The sequence below is a fragment of the Morone saxatilis genome, unplaced genomic scaffold, assembly GCF_004916995.1.
Source record: "Morone saxatilis isolate NCDOM2014 unplaced genomic scaffold, NCSU_SB_2.0 Contig1, whole genome shotgun sequence".
Classification (NCBI taxonomy): Eukaryota; Metazoa; Chordata; class Actinopteri; family Moronidae; genus Morone; species Morone saxatilis.
Genome location: NW_023339651.1, coordinates 8,675,583 through 8,685,872, shown reverse-complemented (window position 1 = coordinate 8,685,872; position 10,290 = coordinate 8,675,583). Strand labels below are relative to the sequence as shown.

Below are 10,290 nucleotides of genomic sequence, written 5' to 3'. Positions count from 1 at the left end.
TTCCACTGAGGGGAGACAGAATTAGAGAATGCATTAAAGGTATTGTGTGTATCATTTAGGAGGATCTATTGGCAGAAATAGAACATAATATTCATAGGTGTGTTTTCATTTGTTACCTGAAAAGAAGAATTGCTGTGTTTTTGTTACCTTAAAATGAGCCGTTTTTATCTACAGGTCCTCTTCTACAGAGTCTGCCATGTTGAACCACCATGTTCTACTGTAGCCCAGAATGGACAAACCAAACCCTGGCTTCAGATGGGGCATTTTTAGTTTTTTGCAAGTTATGGATCTGCAACTTCACTGCTAGATGCCGCTGAATCCTACACAGTGGTCCTTTAATACATGCACGGTGACTCCCCTTAGAAAACACAACTTGTCAGTTTTGCTTTTTTCTTATATAACGTGTTAATCGAGTCGAGCTTTATATGTGTCAGTCTAGCTGTTTCACCCTACTTCAAGTATGTATGCTGAGCTAAGCTCTCCTGGCTCTATAGCTCAATGACAAAGGATGACAAGCAGCAAAGGGCCACAGGTCAGAGTTGAACCTATGGCAGCAAGGACACAGCCTTGGTTCATGGGCTACCAGCTCTACCAGGTTAGCTACCCTTAAATATTGAGGTTCAGCAAGTTGGAAACAGCAGTTGACAAAACAATCTCACTGTCCACTGTCTCACAAATCCATTTAGTATTCTTTATACTTCTTGTGTTTATTGTTAAGTAATGTCACCCACTGCATCTTCATGGCTTCTTTATTTGTTGTTGGAAAATAATGGGCTTGTGTCTACACACAGACAGAACTGTTATTAGGATAAAATCATTGTCGGTTTTGATATTTAAACAGTATAAGTCACTTTAATTTCTTCAAAAAATGAAAGTTATCTCACAAAGAAAAGACAATTAGAACATGTTTTTACAGTTACATCTTTGTTGTAATATCTAATTAAAACTCAGATATCGACAGGAACCAGCAATATAATCCGAATGCATAGAATGATGGATTTTAAATCAAGTCCGCCCGTTGACACTCGATGATCCCTGGTAGTGCAGCTTTTTGTCCAGCGCTCGGAGCTGCTCCAGGAAGCCAGTGTTAGGTGAGATGTTCCTGTTGGCGCTGACTGCTTTGATTGCGTCCACCAGCGTCATGTTCTCATGGATCATCAGGTAGGCCAGAACCAAGGAGGACGAACGGCTGATACCCATCACACAGTGGACAAACACTTTACCTGCCAATCAGCGGAAACAAAAAACATCCTGCGGATGAATCCAGAGCTCAGCCATCCTCTACTCGCTCCATTTCTATATTTACAACCATGCAATGACTGGATTATTGCGGTGAACTCTGATGTCTAATTCGTCACTCCTCTGTGGATTAAAAACCATGCACATCACAGAGAGGAGTACTTCTAACTCCTGACTAAAAGTTTTCAACAATGTTGCAACAAATGTTTCTACACACGGTAATCCATGGTTCCTTATCGGGCCTGAGGATTAGGGGGCATAGGAGCGCGTAATTGAACTGTCTTGGCGTCTGTGTATTTCTGCCGGGGATTACTGTAGGCCCCGCCACACACTGGAGCCCCCGATCAGCCACCATGTGAATGAGGAGGCCTCATCTTATTACTGTCATGTCAGATACCGACTTCACTTTGCATAACAGGCCAGGCAGGCACAGGCCACAAACATAATTGTGTAATTTCCATGTCCAATAAAAGTGTTGCTTACAAATTACCAGGGCAATCCATTTAAAACCAATTTTCCTGGCCAAGGTCTGAGCTTATGAGAAGATTACCATGGGGGAAAGATATTAGCTTGATATTATGTTTAGTGTTTGATTTGCATTTTAATGACTAATACAACTGGGGGCTGCTGTAATGGGAATTGACTGACAAATGTTTCTGTACTTTGCCTTGCAGGAAAATCCAAGTTAATGTGTAAGAATGATGAGAAATACCTTGAGCACAGTAAGAGCTCCTCACCTGTGGGCGAGCTCAAAGCGTTCTTGATAAAATTGGCCGCTGAGTAAAAGAAGGGACTCAAGTCAAAGCATGGCATGTCATAAGCTTCCACTCCATGATAAGTGATTTTGGTATCTCGGTAGAAGCTGGCCCCCGTGTTCACATTGAACTTCCCATCAGCAGCGTTAAGTACATGGGTGATGTGGTGAGCCTGGAGTGTCCTCTTGTCTGTGGCTGCGGTCCTAAAGGGAAAAAACTATAATTATCTGTCCAGTGCACATAAGTGAAAGGATTTGTCATTTATGTGAGCACAATTGCACAAACAGGAAATGCTCATAAATTACTTAGAAGCTGTCATGTGATTAATAAAACATTTACTAATGCTTTATATATAATTAATAAGACGTATAGGCATAATACATAAATTAGATTTTATTTTGTGTTGCCAACTTGTGGACATACTTTTAAATTATGAAACGTGGTTGGTGTGGTAGCTTCACCCATAATGCCCACCTAACAAACATAATAAATAATTAATTGCACAACTGTCTTTTAGAGAGAAAAAACTATAAAGACTGTGTCTATAAAGACGAGTTTAAATGCACTTTTTCTGTAGCCTACTTTAAACACCACATACTAAATTCATTTCACCTCCATTGTGTTTGGGTGGTGGTAAAAATTCCATAGACAGATATCTATAAATAAACTGTTGGCTCCCGCTCTGCTGCCTGGAAACAGTTTGTATTTAGCATGTTAGCTTGTTAGCATGCCCATGTACTAATGCTACATCTTCAATTTTTAACTTATTACTGAAGACTGATGATTTATAGACCTACAATGACCTGTGGACACTGACATTTATCCATAAGTCAATATGGCAGTTTATACTACAGCTCATTTATCCAGCTGACACAAAGCATTAATGGCATTTCATTGGCGACAACCTATATCCTTTACATTATGCCTTATTGTAAAGCATGGAGTTGGAAAGAGTGTTTTCTTCTTTTTTACTGTTCTGGTCTCACTTGTCTCCAATATAGATCCTGGGCTGAACCTCATCCAGATGGTTGTTGGCCCCACTCTTTGTCCACATCAGTCTTTTGAGTTCCGAAGCCGGGGGGGTCTCATACCTGCCGCCAGCCCCCTCAGGGCTCGCCAAGCAGCTGAGGCCTCTGGGCATGTCTGGATGCTCCACTTCTGCCTTTTACAACCTGTCACATAGACATACCACATATGATATTCCAACAGAGTTTAACTGAGAGTTTAAAGCAGCAACAAGGAACTTTTCATGTTGTGTTGATTCTGGTGGCCCCTGTGGACAAAAGCAATAGTGTTTCCACCACTTCGATCCATTGATTTCGATGGTTTGTTGAACCAAACAGCAATGGTCATTGCTATGAAATATGGACCACAAATGAGCGGTGAGAAGTCATCAAAAGGGTTGGAAATGTTTTTCCTTTACCTTGGTCATCTACAGTTTAAGACTCCACTGATGACTACTAATAGGCTTTATTGGAGTAAGAGCATCATTCTAGATAACACTGAAAGAGAAATACAATAATGAGGATGGTTAATCAGAACATCAGGTATGGAAGCCTATAGCCTTTAAATATAGACTATAAATATGCCAATAAATGTACTCCACAGTAGCAAAGGACCATAAGAACACATAATTGTAAGATGACCTTATGATGCTCTCATTATTTTATCTACAGTTCAGTACCACTTGGTGGGTTTATTTATCTCCAGGGACACAGAAAATTGGTATTCAAGGCCTGTAAACATCAGCTTTTCATTTCCTGCAGGCAAGTCTAACCTGTGCATTTACAATTTTCACATTGGGCTGCAGAGAGACTTATACTATGCGTACTGTATACATTAGCATCCATTTAGGCAGCTGTGTGATTCTGCTCCAGGCTGAGGACGTACAAATGATGTGTATGCATTGTTATAGTAAAGAAAGCAGCTCAGCTTCCTATTTACATTCTGCTGGTGTATGGAGACATAATGTGGCATTCTGACTGAATGTGGGTTCGGAGACTTATTGTCGTGTCCACAGGGATGAGTCATTGAGACCAAATCTGTTTCAGTGACCTTTTGTTAAGCTGCCGTGGCATATGGAGGTGCACTCAAACATCATGATGGCTTTATCTGCATGTGCATAGTTGCATATGTGTCACTCAAAACAAAAACGCTGCATCTGACCCGGCATATGCTCCATGCATATGAGTGTGTGAGTGTTGAAGGCAGAGTAAAGTGTGTCTTCGCACAAATACAACATGTGGCCAGAGTACCTGGAGGCTCTTCTTTCTCCTCATTGATCTATAAGTACAACCCTTCCCTCCCTCCCACTGTCAGGGCAGAGAACTGATTTCCCTGGTGCACATGTTGAGCTGCAGCGCTGCTTTCATAGCCTCCCCCCTTAGGCTAACCTGTCCTTCCTGCTCTACTTCTGTGTAATTAAAGATGCTATGTATGGGAAAGTGCCCACGGTTAACATGGAGGGCAAATAAAAATGGCTTTTTTACCTCCTCCGGGCCTCTTCTCTGTGGTTTTATGAATTACACTTCCCTCTTTAGCCTTTTGGATGTGGCTCGCCTAGATTTGTGAGAAAATTAATAAAAGAAGAATGTGTGGTAATCCATCAGGCAATGCAGTATCATCACAGTACATACTCATTTATTAAAGTGCTTTATAAACATGTTTACCTTGCAAACAAAGGTACAATAACAGTACAATAAATCCATACATTGTACATACTAATAAATATTTTCCAACATGGATTTCTATCTGCAACAAACTCGTAAGAACACATTGTTAGTAGACACTTGCCTTGGTTGGAAACGCTGCGTTTCAAGGTCTCTCTGTACAAGAGCTACATGTAGGTCGACAGCACAACTGTCTGCGTTCTCCTTGGTAATCTACCCTGCAACCTTTTTTGCTATTTTAACATCTGAATCTCAGCCCAAAATAATTCTGGCATCATCTTCTGCATTCCTTAAAGGTTACCCGAGCTACCAGCTCAGGAGGGAGGATAGGACACGGCTTTTTCAATAGCAAGAGAATTACAGTGCTGCTATACTTGAGCTTAAATTTGACACCAGTCTTGACTGTGTCAAATTTAAGAGATTTCTTCTCTACAGTGAAATGTGTTTAAACCAACACCTGGACATTTGGTCAAGTCAGGAGTTTCTAATCTCTTTTACTATATATGATGAAAATTTAGTGAATGAAAGCACAAAAACTGATATAAGGTTTGTCTTACTAGATTTTAACACAACCTCAGAAAGAAAAAAAACCCACTTGCAATATGGACAAACTCAGTTTTTGCTAAAGCATAAAAATAGCATGTCAAGAGAATAAAAAGGATTACACAAGCGTAGAAAGATGAACATATGCACAAACAAAGCAAACATTTATTTTTATCACATAAAGTTCTTTTCTAAAATTCTTTTGAAAAAAATCCTAATTAATGTCTAATTTGTCTTTGTCGAATGAAATAACTATAAATTGAACATCTGACTCTGACAATACAAATCCTGCCATATAATTCAGTGTAGTTTCTCACACACTGCTGTTTCTCTATCATAATATTTGGAGGTGTTATTCACAATGAACTCATTTTAATGTTGATACTGATGAAGATACCAATGCAAGTGTGCGTGTTTGTGAATGATTCACAACAGGTAGGAATCGTTGCTGTCAAACTCTACTATATAATTGATGAATCCGTGTACCTTTTTATTTCTGACATTCATAATGTTTCTACAGATGACAATCAAAAGATCTGAAACCTTCTGATGTACAGCGTTGATCAGCACAAACCAGCTTGAAAAATACACCAAAGGAGTTTCATACTGTGAACACTGATGGGTACAGAGACAGACGCTGTAGATTGATTCCCATTTTGAGTTCTTGACTTGAAGAAACATCTTTTCCTCTACAGAGTTTACATAAAATGATGATCTGTAAAACATTTTCCGTAAGACTTTGGTCCATTCTGCTGTAATACAAAGTGAGGTGCTGAAGAAAACATCATCTTACAAGAATGAGAGGTAAAGACTCGAAAACATAAATAGTCCTAAAAACTCCTTATCATTAACATTCATTGTAAACAAACTGTCTTTTTGTTAAGACATTCTTTGTTTTTAAAAGTCCAGTGTGTAGGATTTAGTGACATGTAGTTGCAGATTCGCCTCGCTTCGCCCTTCCCTTCCAAGCATGTAGTAGAAACTAAGGTGGCCCTAAAACTCACCAGAAAAACAGGGCTACTGTAGAAACATGGCGGTTCAAAATGGCAATTGACATGACAATTCTTATTTTCAGGTGATTATACACTAATAAAAACATATCTGCTAATATTATATCACATTTATGCCAAAAGATCCTGCTAAATGTTACACACTGGACCTTTAATGTAACTGCCTCCAAAAACAAAACAAAAAAATCCTCAGACTCAGCTTGTCAGGCTCAGCTGCTCTGCGTTGTCAGATTTGGAAAATCTTTCGTCCAGTTTGACGCGTATTTTGTCACCTCAACTGTACTTAAGGCTCAGCTGTGCAGTGAGGTGTGTTAGCGTGTTAGCATGTCTGCAACCATCCATGCATGTTGACAACTAGCCTACTGGATGTCAACATGCTGTTCGCATCTAACATTCACAATACCATGTCAGCAGGCTGGCATTAGCATTAGCATTGTGCTAGCATGTTGATTTTCTAATCTTTAACATGTTGGTGTAACATGCTAATATTTAGAATCACCTGAAGAAGGTAATATGTGCTGAAACACTGATTCATACTAGGCAATTAAAAATAAAAAGAGATATAACATTCAGCATGTTAATATGTTATTGTGTCAATATTTAAAATGCTAATAAAAAAACTTAGAGTAGATGAGATAAATACACTGGAGTTATGTGTTCAGCTTTTCATAACATGATATCTCAGTGTTCTCAAATCTCAAACTACAACTGAGTTTGACAAGAATTCAGTCATTAATTAAACCAAATTTCATGTCATTAGCTGTAGAAATATTTCAGTCTGGACCAACAGACCTCACCATCCCTAGAAACCAACTGTAAACTTCTCTTGATTACAGGATCAGACATGTATCCTTTTTTCCCGTCAGCTGAAGATCCAGATCCAGCAGCAAAGCCAGGAAATTCCTGTTGGGGTAGATGGCTCTCTTCTGGATCAATTTCTGCAAAGCCTTTTTGAGCGGGAGGTGACGGTAGATCATGAGGTACGCTAACACCAAAGTCGATGACCGGCTCATTCCCATGATGCAGTGCACCAGAACTTTCCCTGAAAAAAAAAACAGACAAGATGAAGGGAGAGGGGAATGTGAAGAAAGGATTAGTGAGAGGCCTCAGTCTTATTAATATCATACATGGCTGCCCGTCTCACGCTGTGGCCTTTCTTTTTCCCTGCTGTGAGCTAAAAATAGTTCCCACAATTCATCGCCTTTGTTCATTTAAGGTCCCTTTGCAGACTGTCTCTTTAATCCCAACTTGTCCTCTGCTTGATAGCTTCTTTGAAAGGAGCCATGGTCACATTATAGACTTAAATTCTGCAAGGTAAGACCCTTATTATTACCGCTGGCTGAAAATACACACATGCCGTTACAAGTTGTGTTACACTATGGTGACATTGAAAGGACGGCATGATGGGAGAATTTGAGTAGATGGGTGTATTGAGGATTAAAGAAGTTAAATACAGATGTGCAGGAATTTTAAATAAATGGCAAATTTTTTTTAGTTAAATGTTATCACTCAATCTTTCTGAATTATATAATTAAAACCCACTGTGCAGTAAAAAAAAAAAAAAAAAAGAAACTTTGAGGAGTCTTACCATCAGGTGACTTCAGAGCTTTATGAATGAAATCAGCTGCAGTCTGGAAGTAAACATCCAGATCAAAGTGTGTCGAGTCATCTGCTGGAATGCCACAATACACAAAGCCGTTGCCATAAAAGCTTTGGTTCCCTATGCTGCCTCGCTTGGAGTGCGCAGCGTTTAATACATGAGTTATACCTAATTTCAGCAAGGCAGCCTTGTTTTGGGCTACTGCCCTAGCAAGACAAAGAGACAGAAAGAGGTTCAAGACTTATGTGAATGCTAAGCATCACGGCACAATGTTTTTACACTAGAGTAACACAATCACTTGTTAAACATAATGGCTGTGGAACATGACAAGTAGTAGGTAGCACATTTCCTTGCAAGGCAAACTCATTAAATCTTTAAATTTGAAATAAGATGTATACTTACACATTGCCTATGTATATTTTTGGCCAGACCTCATCAACTTCATTGAGATGTAGTTTGCACGAGTCCAAAAGCTTCTGCAGATCCTTCACAGTCAGATATTCTTTTCTCTTGTCTTTCAGAGTTGACATTTTAAGTCAAAATCCCCCTCTCTTGGATCGATTACTGGTCCAAATGTTTGTTGTATTAAAGCAGTTCCCGTCAACTCCGGCACAGGATGATCTGTACGAGCAGGTGTTTATCTGCTGTCACTGGACAGTTACCCAATTTAGTGCTTAACCTAGCGTGTAGTCTTACTCGTGCAGAGGGCAGAACAACAAACAGTGCAGTGCCAGGCTCTGCTTTTCACACTGCTGTGGGACTCTGATTTAATAAGCCTCAAACAGAGATGAATCATTCCATAAAGCAGTGATAATTAGATGTAATTAAGGACAAAATGTTTTAGTGCATTGCTTATACTGGATGACAGAAAGTCCAGTGTTATGCAACATTTATGGAACTGAAATACTGTACAGCCTCATGCAGCTAGTTTACTGCTTAGACATAAATATCTTGTGAAAGCAAATTGGCTGAAGAGGGAAAAAATTAAGCTTTGCCGTTAGCTGCACATCAAACAGCCCTCACACTGCTGCAAATGTCTCTTTTAACCCTCCTATTATGTTGCAGGTCAATGTCAACCATTTCAGTTTTTATATGGAGGAAAAATATAATTAACCTTTCTTTGAAGGCACAAAATGTAATGACTTCTCTTCATTCGAGGTCATGAATGTGTATGTACAGTAAAATGTGGATGTGATGGTGTGTTGTTGATGTTGTACACAAAATAAGTCAATAACGGTTTCCGGTTAATTTTGACCTGGAGACAGTTATTGATTGATTGTTTAAAGTGCTGCTTCTGCTTATTGATTAATCTACAGTAGTGTATGCGGTGGGAATAAAATCCCACCGGATGTATACATAACACTGCTGATGAATGTGTGTGTGATTCTAGTGAGATCCAGATCCAGAGAGTGTAGTTTGACAAAATGTGGTTTTGTTCCTGTACGTTTATTTTGTAAGCATTTTAATCAATGCATCTTTCTGACAGAGACGCTTAAAGAGCTCAAGGCAATAAGAAGGATTTTAGCACCAGTCATGTAGAGGAAGATGTTTCTGAGCCGTTAATGATACAGGTTTTCTCTGGAGAAGATTGAAATATATATATATATATATATATGCATTCCACAGACTGTATTAATATTAGAGTACTATAACGGCAAGTTGCATACGTAGTAAATACAGCCATAGGAATACACTGTTGACATTATTATTGTTGTCCACTAGAGGTCCCTGTTTATTTATTCATTCCAAAAATAATTATACTGCATGTATATGCTATATATACTTCACATATACTTCATAAGAAATGTGATTGAGTGACTCTTCAGTGATGCACTTTAACATCAGAACAAAATTTGAGTATAGAATATATAGTATAGAAATCTATATATAAAAAATGTACAGTTGAACCACTTCCAACTGAAACATCATGATGTGAAAGATTATGTTTAAATCTGTTTTTTGTTTTTTTTCTTCCCCAAATGATATTCATCAGCAGACATGGTCCAGCAGTATGCTGGTAACTGCTGGACTGAGCAACCTTTTCTCAGTTGTTTAAAGTGTTGTGTGTTTTGTTTTCAGGAGGACTGTACTTCTGAGAATGTCTGGAATATGGGTGGTTTAAGTATATTGACCACCGCTCATCCCGCCACCCTCACTGTCTGCTTCCTTCCACCTCGCGCAGTAAAGGGCCAACAGTGAGGTAACAGCTTATGCTCTTACTGCTATTGTCCATCAGAAATAGTTGATCTCATCTCTGTTTTCCACTTCACCTCTTACGATTTGTGTAGCCAGTGACTGACAAGGTCTCCTTAACATTTCGTGCTTGTTTGTACAAACAGAACAACATGATGCAAGAGGAAGAAAAAAGGCATGAACTTCATCATCATCCAGAAGGTCTTAAATCATTGCGTGAGTTTTCTTTGTGTGAACTCTTCTTTTTGCGATGCTGTCGATCCAACGTTACTGCTGTGACA

General features: G+C 39.1%; 2 protein-coding genes across 3 annotated transcripts; both read right to left on the bottom strand.

Annotated features, from left to right (window-relative positions):
* Positions 1 to 731: 731 nt before the first annotated feature.
* On the bottom strand, positions 732 to 8,356 carry LOC118329736 (dual specificity phosphatase DUPD1-like). Of its 2 annotated transcripts, XM_035664009.1 has the most exons (5): positions 4,788 to 4,856; positions 4,484 to 4,553; positions 2,981 to 3,166; positions 1,977 to 2,197; positions 732 to 1,223 (listed from the first exon to the last, which is right to left on the bottom strand). In XM_035664009.1, exons 3-5 carry the CDS (start codon positions 3,133 to 3,135, stop codon positions 1,006 to 1,008), a joined length of 594 nt encoding a protein of 197 aa, XP_035519902.1. In that variant the 5' UTR covers positions 3,136 to 3,166; positions 4,484 to 4,553; positions 4,788 to 4,856; the 3' UTR covers positions 732 to 1,005. The 2 variants fall into 2 exon arrangements, with proteins under 2 accessions (XP_035519902.1, XP_035519912.1); XM_035664019.1 differs by lacking the exons at positions 4,484 to 4,553; positions 4,788 to 4,856 and adding an exon at positions 8,219 to 8,356.
* Positions 4,618 to 8,524, bottom strand: LOC118329749 (dual specificity protein phosphatase 13-like). Its single transcript, XM_035664030.1, has 3 exons — positions 8,219 to 8,524; positions 7,805 to 8,022; positions 4,618 to 7,258 (listed from the first exon to the last, which is right to left on the bottom strand). Exons 1-3 carry the CDS (start codon positions 8,344 to 8,346, stop codon positions 7,047 to 7,049), a joined length of 558 nt encoding a protein of 185 aa, XP_035519923.1. The 5' UTR covers positions 8,347 to 8,524; the 3' UTR covers positions 4,618 to 7,046.
* Positions 8,525 to 10,290: the final 1,766 nt, after the last annotated feature.